At 33.5% G+C, this 18,407-nt stretch overlaps 1 protein-coding gene across 1 annotated transcript in view; it reads left to right on the plus strand.

Moving 5' to 3' along the window:
• COL5A2 (collagen type V alpha 2 chain) overlaps positions 1-17,783 on the plus strand; it is a 149,153-nt gene extending 131,370 nt beyond the window's left edge. Inside the window, exons 43-54 of the mRNA XM_003940835.4 lie at positions 526-633; positions 1,746-1,853; positions 2,946-2,999; positions 4,486-4,593; positions 5,138-5,191; positions 7,050-7,157; positions 7,533-7,586; positions 8,609-8,716; positions 10,758-11,049; positions 13,191-13,378; positions 14,851-15,090; positions 15,786-17,783. Of these exons, the coding sequence (XP_003940884.3) occupies positions 526-633; positions 1,746-1,853; positions 2,946-2,999; positions 4,486-4,593; positions 5,138-5,191; positions 7,050-7,157; positions 7,533-7,586; positions 8,609-8,716; positions 10,758-11,049; positions 13,191-13,378; positions 14,851-15,090; positions 15,786-15,932 (1,569 nt within the window). The 3' untranslated portion in view covers positions 15,933-17,783. The remainder of the gene's footprint in view (positions 1-525; positions 634-1,745; positions 1,854-2,945; positions 3,000-4,485; positions 4,594-5,137; positions 5,192-7,049; positions 7,158-7,532; positions 7,587-8,608; positions 8,717-10,757; positions 11,050-13,190; positions 13,379-14,850; positions 15,091-15,785) is intronic.
• Positions 17,784-18,407: the final 624 nt, after the last annotated feature.

Below are 18,407 nucleotides of genomic sequence, written 5' to 3' on the forward strand. Positions count from 1 at the left end.
TGTATTATGCCCTACAGATTTTAATTTATAATTCTCTGCTTTAAGAAAAAAAAATAGAGAGAGAGATATAAAAATAGCAGTAATGGATATGGTATCTAAATACTAAACCAAATAAATGTTCATTATTAATAACTTTAAAAAATAGATGTATATTACATTTTAAATGCAAATACCTTTAAACATTGTGTTTAGATAAATAACTATTTTTTCTTTATTTTTGAACTTTCTTTTTGTCTTTTTAAAAAGACAAAAAAAATATTTCTCTGAAGTTACCTCTTTTACTGAGTCAATATTCCCATTAATCTTCAGTTTCTTTCCAACTGATGAGTTTCACCTTTAAATAATGTGTTAGAGGTTCTGTGTGGATTACAATTTATGACTACTCATATATAGTGTGGTTTTGTGAAACAGAGAACTTATTTTTCATACTGAAAAACCTGTAAAGCTGTACCCAACTTATAGTAAATTCCGGGGGTATGGTTTTATCCTGAATAGTTTCAGATTTTAGTTTGTCCTCAATATTAGGGTCCAGATGGCCCCCCTGGTCCAGCTGGAACTACCGGGCAGAGAGGAATTGTTGGCATGCCTGGGCAACGTGGAGAGAGAGGCATGCCTGGCCTGCCAGGCCCAGCAGTGAGTAGCTGCGTCGGTCAATATTTTATATTATATGTGCAATACAAATTGTTTAGAGAATTGATTTTTCTTTTTTTTGCTTGATGAATAGATTTAGCAGTATTGTAAGGACATTAATTTTTGGGTATCTTAAAAACCTTTTGGTTTTAAATGTCAAATTCTTAACTACTTTCCAAAGTCTTTGAAAATATGTATTTGTTTAACCCTGAGCTAGAAAAGTAGACAAATAAGGATATGGATTTTTGGTGACCTTTAAATCTTTCTTCAAAGATTAAAAAGATCCCTGGAGCTAGAGGAGGGGGATAATCTCCTGGTGAGTAGGTAGTGTCTTTTTAAATAAACACGCTTAACAAAAACACCATATTTCACAGTAAACCATCAAAGGGAAGACATAGTTGAGCTAAAGTAATATTTGAGATGAATGTGGGGTGAATGCTAAAGAATGATCTGAAGGTAATCTCCTGTTCCCTGGAGGGTGCTTTAGGATTTTATATTCCCTGGAGTATGGATAAAAGTTTGATTCAAATTTGGCTTTGAAGAGACTACATTTCACTGCTAAAAGATTACAGTGCTTGAAAAAATTAATGATGTTTTTATATGGAATGTAGACAGAGAGATATATGGGATCTTGGAACTGGGACACATGTGGGTGGAAATATGAAACCAACAAAGTAGGAGTTAAGGGAAGTCTTACTGTTATCAGAAGTGAGCCAACGACTTGAAAGTAAAATCTCTCAAGAGTGAGACCAAAGTGTCAGAACATAGAAATAAAATGAACAGACAAAGCAGAATTGAAAAAGGATGAGAGTGATGCAAATTCCAGAAGGGCAGCTAGAATCAACCATAGTATACATGATTAGAACTCAAAATTGCACACCTGTGCTGGTGGCAAAAAATGGCTGGGTTTTGGTCCCTTAGATGTGTCAGGAGGAGTCTGATAGGAGGTGGGCATGCCTCTAAGAAAGCATTATAATTACATGGGTGTTGTAAGATAATGCAAAATTATTGTTACAGAGGGAGCCTGCAGGCACCATTTTGAAAACTTAGCCTTTATGGGAACTAGCGTTCTTCAATTTCTTCAGAAGTGTTTGACATTTATACTTCTATTTCAGGGCACGCCAGGAAAAGTAGGACCAACTGGTGCAACAGGAGATAAAGGTCCACCTGGACCTGTGGGACCCCCAGGTTCCAATGGTCCTGTAGGGGAACCTGGACCAGAAGTGAGTACTGTAGTGAAAATAACTCTTCTCTTGTTATCTGAGTGTCATGGGAACAATTTTTTCATTTAGCAATTGATTTAGAATTTGATTTAATATTTGACCTCAAGAAAGTTTCTTAGTAATGTTATTTGATGTACTCTACTTCCCTAGAGAGTTGGCTAAATGATGACATAAAGACAAGGTAACGGGATTGGTGTCTTTGCACTGACCTTCCTCTAGTCTGGAGCTAAGTATTTTACTTCATTTAAGCTGTTGCCAAATTGTTTTGAAAGTGAAAGGACACATCCTTTCATCTTTCCCCTTGTTATTATTTCATTTTGTAGTGGCATATTTATCAAAATTGCCAAGTTTTATGGTGATAGGATTAATATAGCTATTACAGCTTACAGAAAGGGTAAAGTTAGTAGAGATTATTTTACTTCAATATCACGATAAAGTAACATAATGGATGTCATGTTCCTTTAGGCACTTTTGAGAGGAAATCAGTTTCTGATAGGCAATTTGAGAAATTTAAGTTTGGAATATCCTCTGTTCAGCGTTTTAAGGGGTCAATCATCAAACAGTTAATGTAACATTTTATTGAAAGAAAGAATCAATAGCTTTTATAACAATGTTTGACCAAATAGTAAGGCCATATTTATGATAAAAATCACAATAAAATAGAAAAGGAAGAGTATATATTTCTTAAAGTAATTTAATATCATTGAAACAGTTATTTTATTTCAAAACTTTAAGGATATTATTTGAATAATCTTAAGAAGTAAATGTAGGAAAAACCATTCATTGGTAATACAAGCAAAACAAAGTGGCAAGGATGTAATTGTTGTCTATTTCAAAGTATTTCAGGATTTTAATTTTTTCAAGATAAGAAATATAAATGAAGAATATGGATGAAGTAAGAATGTGTTAATATACATTAATTCAAAGTAATAAAAAAGAGACAGAAACCTTTTTTCTGCTGACATTTCCATAAGTGCTAATTTACAGTTTATAAAACAGGTGTAAAACATGCTGTCATTTTTCTGACAATTGGAATGAGGATTTTTTTTTATTACTCTGTTAAGTAGGTTTTTAAACTGTTATTCTTTATAGGGTCCAGCTGGTAATGATGGTACCCCAGGACGGGATGGTGCTGTTGGAGAACGTGTAAGAGACATTTCGCTGATTAAAAAATCTAAAGTCAGGCAAATCTGAAATATTTTAAATTTATATTAAAAACTATCATTTTTCCTCAGTTCCAATGCAGCTGCGATTTTTCTGAATAACAACCTTTTTTGTAAGGTCATAATTTTTAAATCTTGTAAATGAAATGAGATTTGAATATGTATATACGTAGTTGAAATAGTTGCAAAGGAGGTAAGTCCTGGTAAATTCTGAATATATAAGTGCTTTAAGTAGTTTTTCTTTTTCTTTTTTTATTTTTGTTTTTTTGAGATGGAGTCTCGCTCTGTCTCCAGGCTGGAGTGCAGTGGTGCAATCTCGGTTCACTGCAACCTCCACCCTGGGGTTCAAGCGATTGTCCTGCCTCAGCCTCCTGAGTAGCTGGAACTACAGGTGACTGCCCCTTTGCCCAGCTAGTTTTTATATTTTTAGTAGATACAGAGTTTCACTATGTTGGCCAGGATGGTCTCGATCTCTTGACCTTATGATTCGCCCACCTCGGCTTCCCAAAGTGCTGGGATTATAGGCATGAGCCACCACACCTGACCAAATTTTTTTGTTTTTTCCAAAACCTTGAAATTGCTAATTTAGATTATTCAATTTATTATGTGTCCGTTCAGTAATCTAATTGCCAAAGTTTATCTAGGTTGATAAATTAATCAGTCAAATAAGACAATTTTGTCAGAAAATATGTAAATATATAGTCAATTTTTCAAGTCAAATATTTATATTTAGAAATGTTCCTATAACACTTACTTTACCTCTGACTTCTTAAGGAGACAAGTAATATTTGGAGCTTGTCATAATTGGGTCATCTGGATAAAATAAAAAGGAGTATCTTGATTTTCCTCATTTTTCTTAGCTTTATACTCAAGAAAACTATGCATTCTGGAAAGGTCCCTTAGTTCAGTGCCTAGAGGTATTTATTCCTTGAGACAGTGCATCATCATAAGATTGCAGATGGTATGATTTCTGCCTTTCTGTTATTAAACAGAAGAAGGTGGACTATTGAAGGGAAAGTAAGGAAGGATAATCACAATTTAGTTTTCTGAAAGAACACATATGGAGAGGAAAATCTAGAAGGTGGTTTCCTTGAAAATTTCTTTGTTTTCACAATCCTTGGAAAGTCTTTGTGTATTCCAAGTAATACTGATATGGCAGCTTAAAGACTGGTGATCTAGAAAACGTGTTAAATTCTGGAGGTGATCAATTCTATACTCCAATGATCTTGACTGTGAGAGCAATAGGGAGTAGGTGAGGGGAAGGATGAGGCATGAAATTAGGGTGAAATAACTTTGCTCTTTTCCATTCAATTTATTAGTTGGTAAATATAAGTAAAATAATAAGTTAAAATAAGTTTTAAAGGGTATATATTTTTCCATTATTAATACTATATGAATAACATGAACATATGGAATATTGTGGTTTTAGAATAAATGTTAAAAAATAATATCATGGTTGTTCTTGTCAGGGTGATCGTGGAGACCCTGGGCCTGCAGGTCTGCCAGGCTCTCAGGGTGCCCCTGGAACTCCTGGCCCTGTGGGTGCTCCAGGAGATGCAGGACAAAGAGGCGAACCGGTAAGGAGGGAGTCAGTTTCACATGGACAGTTTTACACACCCATATGCTATGTTATAAGCTACATATATGCACATACACTATCATACAAGTACACTGCATTAAACACTGTAAATAATGAATGGTAAACAGTTAATTATGAATTAATATATGTTTCTTAGTATGAAAAGCAAAATTTCATTTATAAGAGGGAATAGAATAGACTGATGCTTTGACCTCCATCATCTGAAAACGCTGTCATTTGAGAAAGTATGCATTATGTTAAATGTGAGTAATGTCTTACGGTATTCAACTAAGGTGATACTTATTCAATGAAGTCAATGAATAAAATTGACTAAAAAAAGTGTCATTGAAGTTATAGTGACCACAGTCTTACCTACACATTGTCATTTGCCTGATTTCAATTAATTAATCATAAGAATATGCATATACACACAGACATATGTATAAGCACCCAACTATACACACATAGTTTTGGTATCCTATATCTATAAAATAGGTGAATATCTTTTTTCATGCCAATTTTGTTTTGAAAATTTCTTTTAGGGATCTCGGGGTCCTATAGGACCACCTGGTCGAGCTGGGAAACGTGGATTACCTGTAAGTTCTGTTTTGTTATTTTTAAATGTTTTTTTTATATGAAATATACTCCCAAAGAAGTATGATTTAAGATTCATAAATGAAAAATGTGAAATTCCTCAAGCTTGAGCAAAAATATTAATTTAAAATTATTTGAGTTTACTTTTTTAAAACAATACAAGTTTATTTTTTAAAATTTTAACATAATTCTTCTGAATTTAGCCATGAATTCTATCAATAATCATGGAGACTTTTAAAGTTATAGATTTCTCCTAAAATATAGGGATTATTCCATTTCCCTCTGAGCTATCCTAAAAATCACATAGGAAAATGGATTTGAAAGCTTTTTGTAAACTTGAAAAGCACTATTGAAATATTGTTTCCTTTTCAACTAGATTTTTCTATGTTCTGATCTTTGTGCTATTTGCAGTGAATCACTTTCAGGTTAACATTATTATATAGATGTCTTATCATGAATGAATCATCTCATGTTCAGTCTAACAGGTCATATTATTTTCATGCCCATCAGGTAAATTAATGTCAGTTCTCAAAAAGAACAATTCTATTTTAAAAATCATGGCTGTATTATTAAATAAATCTCAGCTTTAATTTGAGCTTGACTGGTGAATATTTTATAATTGCAAAGCATGTCAAATAAACAGTTTATCCTGAAAAGTTATAGAAACATTGTAATTTTGTTTTCTTGAATAAATACATTGTAGGTAGTAATTCAAATAGGTACCTTCTGATTTAGTTTATTTTTAATTATGAAACTTTGGCTCATCCCCCAAATAAAAGAACCTTTCTAACAGTATGAGAAACTTCAGGCTGATTTTGATAATATTTAAATTTACATTGTTATATAAAATATGTAAAAGCTACTGATATCATCTTATTTTTATTAAAAGTATGTTCCTAGACTGTATGATAATTAGGAAATATGAATTCAAAATCAAAACAATAAGGAAAAAATTAACCTGAGAGCCAATTGATTTGATGATTGCAGTCATCTTCCAAAATCAGATAAATAGATCCGATTCTCTTTTGGGAAAACACTAAAAGCAACAGAAGCCAGCTCTATAGTAGATGACTGTATGTCACTGGTCAGTTTACTGTGAAGCACTGGAACCACAATTTGCTGTGAACCCTGGAGCTGTTTTTAATTTCCCAGGACTTAAATAAAAAAAAACAACAGCAACAACAATAGCAAAACATCCGAGATTGATTAGATAATTTTTACCTCTTCTCTGGGTATAGCTTCTATCCCCAAATAAGATCCTTAATTATGGCTTTCTTTTAGTTTCTCAGCATCAAGATCACTGGATTTGGTTACAGATATTGCAGATATGGGATAACATAGAGTTGCTTTGTCCTTTAGAGGAGAGTGGCTTAATGATGACATTTCGGTTTAATTTGTTCAAGCAAGTTTTTGCCAATTTCCTAATATAGTCCCAGCTGTTTAAAATCATTTCATTGTTAAAAATTGTATGAAATGTTTTAATTTAAAAGAATCTTCATATGGTGGCAATGTTTTTATATAATAATAACTAAATATGTAAAACATAATCTTTGGAAAACATTTCAGATATGCTAGCTCAAACCTAAAAGTACCTAATTTTAGTATGAATATAAGACAAACATGTAAAAAAAAATTTAGAAAAGTATTGTTATATCTTTTTTCAATAATCACCTATGATTCTTTGGGAAAAGTAAACAAATTTCTCGGTCTAATACTATTTAGATAAGCAAATATATTAATCCATATAAAATACCATATACAAAATTATAGTAAATACAATTATAAACAGTAAAATTATAGTAAATTGTAGTTTTAACAACAATATGTGGCAAGTAATTTTCATGTCATGACTATTTCTAGGGACCCCAAGGACCTCGTGGTGACAAAGGTGATCATGGAGATCGAGGCGACAGAGGTCAGAAGGGCCACAGAGGCTTTACTGGTCTTCAGGGTCTTCCTGGCCCTCCTGTAAGTTGTTTCTTTAAGTATTATTTGCCCAGCAGTTGAAACTACATAGGTATCTTGACATGAACATTTATCTGTCTATAAAATAAGTGGATATGTTTTTATCTTATTTTCAGTTCAACGAATATCTTGATGAATAGCAAATGATAATTGCCAATAGTAAGCTATAATTTGTAGGGAAAACATAAAGCAAAGGCTATATGCACTTTTACTCCTATACATGTCTTTAACGTTGGTCAACTCATGTAGACATTGCAGAGATTGATGACTTTATCAAAGTAGTTTATGCTGCTAAAGTCAATGATACCACATTTTTGAGAATGGCACAATGCAGAATCCAAAGATTTTGTAACATTTTTTTGTTGTATTCCTACTTAGGGTCCAAATGGTGAACAAGGAAGTGCTGGAATCCCTGGACCATTTGGACCAAGAGTAAGTAACAAAAATTAATAAGTTGCAAGTGTAAATAATAATGCCTTTGGTGATGTATTTGTAGTGCTTGAGTATCATTTTCATGGTATTGAAGCTGGAGTTGGCTCATCTCCTCAGGTTGGCAACACACATATGAAACAAGGTATTTAGCAATTAATTTTAAGTAGAAATGCCATGCAATATGACACATTACCTCATGGGGCCACATTAAACTTTCTTACCTAGGGTTATAATATATTACTCTGTTAGTTCATTTGGTTACATTGTGTTAATTAAAATTTCTATTAAACTTTCACTTTTTGAGATGATAAAATAGGATTTACCATGAAGTGGAGACAGATTTTAAAACTGAATATATTTTGTCTTAAAAGACAAAGTAAGTTATTGTGATTATTCCTCAGAAGTAGTTTGCATAAGGCTAATTTGGAAGTAAATAATAAAATGAAACCAATATTTGAAGCTTTTAGAAATTCTCCATTTGTATTAATGCTGCTTGTAAAAATCATTGATGGCATAAGACGATGTATATAATTATTTAGGAAAATAGAAAACATTTTGTAGAAAAAAATAGAAAAAATAATTCAAAAAAATCTGCTATATCTAAATGCAGTATAAACAAATCATACATAAAATTGCGAGTAATAGTACATCATGAAATTCTAAGCCATAAGCACAGAAATTTCACTTAAACACTCCAACTTTTGTCATTTTCTTATTTCAGGTTAATTGAATTTACAATATTCGAGGTTTAATGAAAGTTATTACCAATAAAAGTTAGGTGACTAGCCCATTAAAGATGTAAACTCATATTCGTCTTTTACCATGCACGGATGATGGAAAATTCTTGGGTGATGAAATCATAAATGTTACAAAGTACCTGAAGTTCATTTATTAATCAGTAAGAAAATGAATCTTAGAAATTATTGTAATAGTTCCATATGTAAAATAGTTCTTTGATTAGAGAAATGCGTTGCACAAGTTTTTCTTCATAGAACCTGAACTACAGTCTTTGTTTCTTGTAGGGTCCTCCAGGCCCAGTTGGTCCTTCGGGTAAAGAAGGAAACCCTGGGCCACTTGGGCCAATCGGACCTCCAGGTGTACGAGGCAGTGTAGGAGAAGCAGGACCTGAGGTAAAGTCACAAGGGTTTGCATGCAAGAAATGCTATTCATTTCAATTGCTCAGATTCTATCCAAGAAATGTCGGTGCAGCCTCATGGACTAGAGACTTAAGGGACTCTGAAAAAAAACCTAAAAGTCACACAAGGGTTTGTATAAGTAACTAAAAGATTTTCATATGGATAAGTTAGATCACATAAAATCAGAGTCCAGCCTACCCAGATATTAACATAATGTGATACCAATAAGAGCAAAGAACATGTTATGATTGTTTTTATAATTAAAGTTATGAAAATGTTGATTTGCTCTCAAGGGCAGTATTTTAAATGTCTGTGAGGTATAGTTACTACTTCATGAAAACTTCATAAAAATGCTGGAAAATGAAGAGTATGAAATTGAAGTTTTTCTACCTTGAAAACAACATTCAGGGAGGATTTCAATTAAAGCTTTTATAAAAAGTTTCAGTAGTCTCGAGGATGATACAAAGTTGTATGCTGTATTAGAGCCTTGCTTCTTTCATGTCTGGAAAACATCTTCATACATCTTCCATGTACAAGTGTACCCATGTGCATGTTTATATATGAGCTATGCGTCCCTCGCTGGTATTTCTTCCTCATTGGTCTTCTTTACCTTCTCTTCCTTCCCTTTTATTTGCCTTTCATAGCAATACTGTTAAGCCAGATATTTATTTCTTATGTGGATCAAATAGTCTTATATTTCCTGTGGGTAAGAAAAATAGTTTCTACTCATTTATTTCTCTAACCGTGAATAGGAAACAACTAGAGAATTGGAATACCTTTGGCTTATGTGGCTGTTGATTGACTTTATTTGTGGTTCAGTGGTCCTCGATATTAAAAATGAAATGAAATAAAATAAAATAAAAACCGTTTCCTTTCTCTTGAAATTAGTGTAAAGGAATGCATGGACTCAATATATGACCTTAGAGATAGAAAGAAAAAAAAAAACAAACTAGTAACTGCTGTTTGATAGTGAAGAAGCATTGGCACTGAAGGTGAAAGCAACTTGTCTGGAGCCATGTAACAAGTGGCAGAGCCAATAGTAGAGCTCCAGCCTTCTGGAGAGTTCTTGCTCCCAAATCTTGCTCTCTACATGAGATGTTAACTATGTGTCTCTTCATATTCTCACCTGGTTCTTTCGAGTTGCTGAGTTCTTCCTTGGGGAAGTGCAGAAGGGAGTTAATAGAGAGGATCCATTTCCTTGTCTCTGCCACTTTTTGTGCTTGTCTCCCTCTCACTTCAATGTGTCTTATTTGTTTAAAAAAATAAAAATAAAGAGGCAGGAGAGTTCCTTATTTATTTCAATTAAAAGACTAAGAAAAACTGGGCACCTTGCCACACACCTGTAATTCTAGCTATTCAGGAGGTGAAGGTGGGAGTGTTGCTTGAGCCTGCAGTTTGAATCCAGCCCAGGCAACATAGCAGCAAGACCCTATCTCTAAAAACCAAGAGTATTTCTTCGATTTTGCTTAGGACAGAGAATTTTTATCTGAACAGTAATTAATGCACATAAAAATGCTTCCTAAGTCTCTCTCCCTCTCATTTGGAAATAGTATAATTCTCTTGTCGGTGTTTCTTATGGGTATTTTCTTGTTATAGACATATAATCTTATAGAACGGGCACTCACTATTCCCCAGCATCCTTTGTTCAGCTTCTGTCCAAAAAATACTTTTAAAACATTTTGGGTGTAACTTGACCAAAATAGTTTGCAAATGAGCACACATATTTGCATGCTGTTTGCATAAAATATATTGTATCTTCAAGGTAAAAACCTGAGCAAATATTTTGCGCTTTGATCTTTCTTTATGTTGGATGATGACTTGAAGATCTGTTGCCTGAAAACAGTTAGGCATCATTTCTCTTCCTTGAATATTACAGCCTGTTAGACCACCCTCATCTAGTTACAAAAGAACAGGAGTCATAGATCTCCTTTTACTGTCAAATCGGACTGTCTTATTGGAAGTTCCTATGCATCAAGTTCTACTAGTTAAGTAAAACAAAAACAATGTGTTAAATGTCCAATTTCTTTTTAATTAGGGCCCTCCTGGTGAACCTGGTCCACCTGGCCCTCCAGGTCCCCCTGGCCACCTTACAGCTGCTCTTGGGGATATCATGGGGCACTACGATGACAGCATGCCAGATCCACTTCCAGAGTTTACTGAAGATCAGGCGGCTCCTGATGACAAAAACAAAACAGACCCAGGGGTTCATGCTACCTTGAAGTCACTCAGTAGTCAGATTGAAACCATGCGCAGCCCCGATGGCTCAAAAAAACACCCAGCCCGCACATGTGATGACTTAAAGCTTTGCCATTCCACAAAGCAGAGTGGTGAGTAGACCACAGGCCATTTGAACAAAACCCATGGTTTCTGATGGTTTTATTCTCAACTGCATTCCAAAATATGTTACTGACTTTTTACTTAGTGATAGATATGAGATAAAAATAGTAAACATAGAGCTTATAATTTAATGGTGAAAACAGTCAATTTTGTGAAAACATTAAAAAGTGCTCAGCCTCACTAATTATCAGAGAAATAAAATCAAAGTCACAATGAGATACCATCTCGCACAAATCAGAATGGCTGTCGTTAAAAAGTCACAAAATAACAGATGCTGACAAGGCTGTGGAGAAAAGGCAGCACTTATACGCTTATTGGCGGGAATGTAAATTCAGCCACTGTGGAAAGCAGTCTGGAGAGTTCTCAAAGCACTTAAAGCAAAGCTACCATTTGACCTAGCAATCCCATTACTGGGTATATACGAAAGGAAAATAAATCATTCTACCAAAAAGACCCATGCATTCGCATATTCATCACTGTGCTGCTCACAATAGCAAAGACATGAAATCAACCCAGGTGCCCATCATGGTAGACTGGATAAAGAAAATGTGATATATACACATGATGAAACACTATGCAGCCATAAAAAATAATGAAATCATGTCCTTTGCAGAAACATAGATGTAACTGGAAACCATAATCCTAAAGAAATTAATGCAGGAACAGAAAACCAAATATCATACGTTCTCATCTATAAGTAAGAGCTAATGAGCACACATGGACATAAATACGAAACCATAAACACTGCAGGCTGCTAGTGGGGGAGGGTGTGGATGGGAGTGAGGGCTGGGAAATTACCTGTTGGGTACTATGCTCACTACCTGAGTGACAGGATCTGTACACCAGACCTCAGCATCATACAATATTCCCAAGTAACAAACCTGCACAGGACCCTATCTAAAATAATAGTTAACTTTTAAAAATGTACCATAATTGATGATATATCCTATCAATAATCCAGTTTCATGATGGTAGTTCCATTTCCATCCAGAAATCTTAAAATACTGATTTTTTTTTTTGGAGTAAAAGCATTTCGTGGAAATGTGGAAAATACTTGCTTTAGTATTGTTAAAAATATTTATTTACTTGCATAACCCGTCAGTGTCTTAATGTTAAAATATTGTTGGATTTCCCAAATTTATTTAAATATATAGTTCCTTTCATGTAGTTTAATGTTCTGTAAATCATACTTTTGGAATCTCTGCTGGCAGGATTATATTATTATGAGGTTCCAAGGCATTTTGGAATAAAATAGTTTTTGCCCTAGTTGCATGTACCAGGCTTAGAGTTTACCTTATTCTGTCATTTTAATTAATCTAATAAGATCTAGAGAAGAGGGATCCTAAGTCATAGGAGACAAATGATCTACAAAGTGCTTAAGAGTTTCCATTAACTTTGAAATGACATTGACAGGAATAGCTAAAATTATTATCTTTGAAGAAGGGACAATTTTATTAACTCTATATACATTCCACCACTTTAATTTCATTTAAAATGCAATTATCACATTTTATGTATATAATATACACACAAATATATATATATATATATATATATATATATAACATATACACCCATATATGCAGATAAAATTGTGTATTTGACTGTATGCCTACTACCAAGCACTGCCTTGGTATTTCCTCTTTTAAGAATCTCTCAGATATGAGATTAATTTTAAAAAGAGCCAATGAAATGATTCATAGCATTCTAATTTTAATTCGTTTACTCATAGTTTTGATGTTACATTATTATATTCTAATTCTAATTTGCTTTAAAATATTGGCTTTATAAATTTAAGGGGAACACATCTATTTTGGCAAAGCCACTTAACTGTAGGTTGTCTCTTTTCAGTATTGTTTTCTCATCTATAAAGTGGGGGTAATGATATTTCCTTCACATGGAAGTTTTGGGCCTTAAGCACATGGTTTGGCAAATTGCCTTACAATAGCGACTAACATGTAGAAAGGTCCCCCGATGCATAATGGTTACTTTTTTCTTAAGGAGTACTCTCTCTTAAAATAATTCTTAATCAGGGAATATATATTTTCAAACTCTCTGTTAATTCTTTTGGATACTCATAATCATGATTGAGATTGTCTTTATTTAGTAAAATTCCTATTTTGAAAAATAGGTGAATACTGGATTGATCCTAACCAAGGATCTGTTGAGGATGCAATCAAAGTTTACTGCAACATGGAAACAGGAGAAACATGTATTTCAGCAAACCCATCCAGTGTACCACGTAAAACCTGGTGGGCCAGTAAATCTCCTGACCATAAGCCTGTTTGGTATGGTCTTGATATGAATAGAGGATCTCAGGTAATTTAATACGCTTACTTAAGACTGTATTCTTTACTTTTAATTACTTATTACATTTCTTTCTTTATTTAGGACTTTGCTATTTTCTTTTAACCAGGATTATTTTACCATATTTATTTTGAAATGATATATTCTCATTAGTTACAATTGTAATACCATAGCATAAACAAAGTTTTGCTGTAAGTCGTTAGCATAAAATTTTAATTAAAATATTCTCATTGATAAAATATAGAAAAATAATTATTTTTAAGTAAGTTTCTCTAATGTATGTGACACGGAATGTGGAGGGTACTGAAAGGGATCTTACCACAGTTGACAAACAGTTATTTCTGTATATTCAGCTTCAGAAGACTTGGGTACCTCATCAGGATCTCTTACTGACTTTGGGGCCTTATAAAGTCACTGAATTTTTTGGAGACTCAGTTTTGCCAGTTTAAAGTAAGGGTGATAATATTTATTGCATAGTTTCTATGAAGATATAAAATACTTAGTTTAGGGTCTTGTATTTTGGGATAAATGGTAAATTAATATTAGATAATGGCTATAACAATGTTTTAAATAATTGAATCATTTTGTCAAATTTTTAATATTATTTAAACAAGTCATTTTTGTAATGTTATGAAGTCAGTTGATATTTTTTTGAGTCCCAGTCTACCCTGTTTCTATGACCGTCCAGTGTTCAGACAACCATCTGGCCTTGCCACTGCCTCTTGCAATGTGAATGTTTCATTTTGCATCTCTCTTTTTTTTTTTTTCCTCGGGCGGATCACCTCTTGATGGCAGCCTAACAGGAAGATTCTTCTCACTTCTGCTTCTGAACTTTTCCTAAAACTCACGTTTGGAATAAACATTATATAAGAACATTAAGAGTGTATACAAGATAAACTAGAATCTATCATTATTTAATTAGTATGAAATTAAAAATTTTAAATATAAATAGTTGAAATATAGCTAATACAAAACGTAGAAAAAAGCCCAGATGGTAGTGCTCAGAGGTGAAGGTGAATAGGAAAGAGTGTATACAAATTTTTTTCATTATTTATTTTTGTTAGCTCATGGAAGACTTTTAATTCTTATTCTTACAATTATATAATAGTTGGGGTAAAAAGATTTTGTACTACTAGTTAATTCCTAATTTATATTTAAATTAGCAATAAAAATAATGATTTATTTTTGATATGTGATTGAAGCAGATTTAAAAATACTTATGCTTGATCTGGTGAAGTATAGTTATATTTGGTTTCATCGCCCTTTGTCTAGGTTAGTTCTCACATAATACTCAGAAGTTCTTGTGAGTATTCATAGATATTTTAGGATATGTTTAGATGTATAGGTAGAATAGCTTGCTTTATGACAAGAATTAAAGTAATACTCTTCAAAATTAATTTATCTGAAATCAATTTATCTATACATGTATAAGCCATTATGAAACCTTCAGTCTTGTGTGTAACAAAGACTCTTTGTTTTTCTAGTTTGTTTATGGAGACCACCAATCACCTAACACAGCCATTACTCAGATGACCTTCTTGCGCCTTTTGTCGAAAGAAGCCTCCCAGAACATTACTTACGTCTGTAAAAACAGTGTAGGATACATGGATGATCAAGCTAAGAACCTCAAAAAAGCTGTGGTTCTCAAAGGGGCAAATGACTTAGATATCAAAGCAGAGGGAAATATTAGATTTAGATATATAGTTCTTCAAGACACTTGCTCCGTAAGTACTTTTTTATCTACATTGATCTGGTTGAGGAAAAAAAAATTAATTTTGTTAAAAATACTATTATGGCACTAGAACTGGGGGCAGTTTCACCTCGTGTATGAGCATACTAGCGGTTTGTTTATAGTCATTCTTTAGAGTAAACTTGAGTGTGTGTTAGCACATGAAACATGACAGGGATTTGAATACATATAGTAAAGAAAGAACTGGATGCCTAAAATCTGATCAGTTCTTCTGCAAACTGTCTTTGGTTCTTTTCCAAGTTGTTTAACTTACTGAATCTCAGTCTCATGCTTAAAATTCTTTATTTCTAAAATGTGTGATCAATCCAAGATACTTTATTTTTTTTTCACCAAATTGTAAGTCTCCCTACTTGCATATTGAGATATAAAACAAAAATAATACTGAATGGTAAATTGTAGTTTCATTTGCAGAAAACAAAAAAGCTTTCATAATTTATGTTGGTAGTGATCATTTGGGAAGCTGCAGAAGAACCATGGGAATTTACTTAAAGCATGAAAGAAATTCTGTCACATAAGTACACTAATAACTCACTTTATGTTTTCATTTTTTTAAGTAGTACTCTAAAAATCATTGCCTTTACTTTATAAAAGTTGTCTGGGAATGCTGCTGCCTAACATACTTGGAAAAACTTGTATGTGCTTTTAATCCATTGTACCATTTAATTTCAGAAGCGAAATGGAAATGTGGGCAAGACTGTCTTTGAATATAGAACACAGAATGTGGCACGCTTGCCCATCATAGATCTTGCCCCTGTGGATGTTGGTGGCACAGACCAGGAATTTGGCATTGAAATTGGGCCAGTTTGTTTTGTGTAAAGTAAGCCAAGATGCATCGACAGTGAGCACCACCATCAATGACCACCACCATTCACAAGAACTTTTGACTGTTTGAAGTTGATCCTGAGACTCTTGAAGTAATGGCTGATCCTGCATCAGCATTGTATATATGGTCTTAAGTGCCTGGCCTCCTTATCCTTCAGAATATTTATTTTACTTACAATCCTCAAGTTTTAATTGATTTTAAATATTTTTCAATACAACAGTTTAGGTTTAAGATGACCAATGACAATGACCACCTTTACAGAAAGTAAACTGATTGAATAAATAAATCTCCGTTTTCTTCAATTTATTTCAGTGTAATGGAAAAGTTGCTTAGTATTTATGAGGAAATTCTTCTTCCTGGCAGGTAGCTTAAAGAGTGGGGTATATAGAGCCACAACACCTGTTTATTTTGCTTGGCTGTAGTTGAAAAATAGAAATTACTGCCCTTTTGTGGCCTCTCATTCCAAGATTCTCAATTAAAAGTGACTTCAAAATGTTTAACTTGTGATTGAGACCTACATGCATGTCTTGATATTGTGTAACTATAATAGAGACTCTTTAAGGAGAATCTTAAAAATACACCAGTTTTTCACTGTCTCAAATAGAATTTTTAAGTAGTATATATAGAGTGGCATTTTGAAGAACGAAGTGAATTTACTTCTACTCCTTAAATTTTTGTCAAATATGCTAAGTTTAGACATCTTTCTCAATCAAATTTAAAGATATCTTTCTCCTCTTGACTCAATCTATCAGTATTGATAGAAGTTACACTAGTATATACCATTTAATACATTTGCACTTTCTTATTTAAGAAGAAATTGAATGCAAAATAATTGACATATAGAACTTTACAAACATGTCCAAGGACCCTAAGTTGAGACTCTTCCAAATGTACAATCTCATCATCCTGAAGCCTATAATGAAGAAAAAGATCTAGAAACTGAGTTGTGGAGCTGACTCTAATCAAATGTGATGATCGGAATTAGACCATTTGGCCTTTGAACTTTCATAGGAAAAATGATCCAACATTTCTTAGCATGAGCTACCTCATCTCTAGAAGCTGGGATGGACTTACTATTCTTGTTTATATTTTAGATACTGAAAGGTGCTATGCTTCTGTTATTATTCCAAGACTGGAGATAGGCAGGGATAAAAAATTATTACTATTTTTCCTTTAATGATGGTGCTAAAATTCTTCCTAGAAATTTCTTTAAAAATGAAGATGGTTTAATCAATACCATTGTGAAAACATTACTGTTAGGCTTCCCGTTTCTGAGAGAAAGAGCATCGTTCCAATGCTTGTTCACCATTCCTCTGTCATACTGTATCTGGAATGCTTTGTAATACTTGCATGCTTCAAGACCAGAACATGTAGGTCCCCTTGTGTCTCAAGACTCTTTTTTTTTCTTAATTGCATTTGTTGGCTCTATTTTAATTATTTTCTTTAAAAATAAACAGCTGGGACCTTCCTGAAAGACAAGCCATGCACCCAACTTTGGTCATGTATCTCTGCAAAGCATCAAATTAAATGCACGCTTTTGTCATGTCAGTGGTTTTTGTTTTGTGGAATTCCTTTGACCATATTAGATCTATTTCATTTCCAGTAGTGAAAAGGCGATGTGGTGGTATACTTTGTTTGCCATTTGTTTAAAAGCTACAACAAATACCTTCCATCGTGTATGTACTGGTTTATAAATGAAAACCTATCTACAACATTACCTACAAAAGCAACATAACACCAATTATCACTGTCTCTGCCCTTAAAAATGTCAGGGTAGTATTATTGATAAAAAGGGAAAGCCATAGATTTTTCGTGACTGAATAAACTGTGATAATAAAACATAAGTCTCAAAGTGTATCACATATGAATTTGGCCTAAATGTTTTTGGTTTTATTTTCAGCATTTAGTTTACAACATCATTTTCCCCCAAACTAGTTATATTTTGACCTCTATATCTTAAATTTGAGTATTTATATGCCTAAATACATGTGTGAGTTTTGTTTGACTTCCTTCAAGTATAAACCATACAGATTATATAAGTTTATGTAGATGAACCAGAAATATGTGGTAATACTTTTTTTTTTTTTTTTTTTACTTTTTTTTATTGCATTTTAGGTTTTGGGGTACATGTGATGAACATGCAAGATTGTTGCATAGGTACACACATGGCAGTGTGGTTTGCTGCCTTCCGTCCCCTCACCTGTATCTGTCATTTCTCCCCATGCTATCTCTTCCCACCTCCCCACCCCCCGCCCCTCCCCCATTTCCTCCCAACGGACCCCAGTGTGTAGTGCTCCCCTCCCTGTGTCCATGTGTTCTCATTGTTCAACACCCAAATGCCCAACGATGATAGACTGGATAGGGAAAATGTGGTACATATACACCATGGAATATTATGCAGCCATCAAAAACGATGAGTTCACATCCTTTGTAGGGACATGGATGAACCTGGAAACCATCATTCTCAG

The sequence above is a fragment of the Saimiri boliviensis genome, chromosome 5 (assembly GCF_048565385.1).
Source record: "Saimiri boliviensis isolate mSaiBol1 chromosome 5, mSaiBol1.pri, whole genome shotgun sequence".
Taxonomy (NCBI): domain Eukaryota; kingdom Metazoa; phylum Chordata; class Mammalia; order Primates; family Cebidae; genus Saimiri; species Saimiri boliviensis.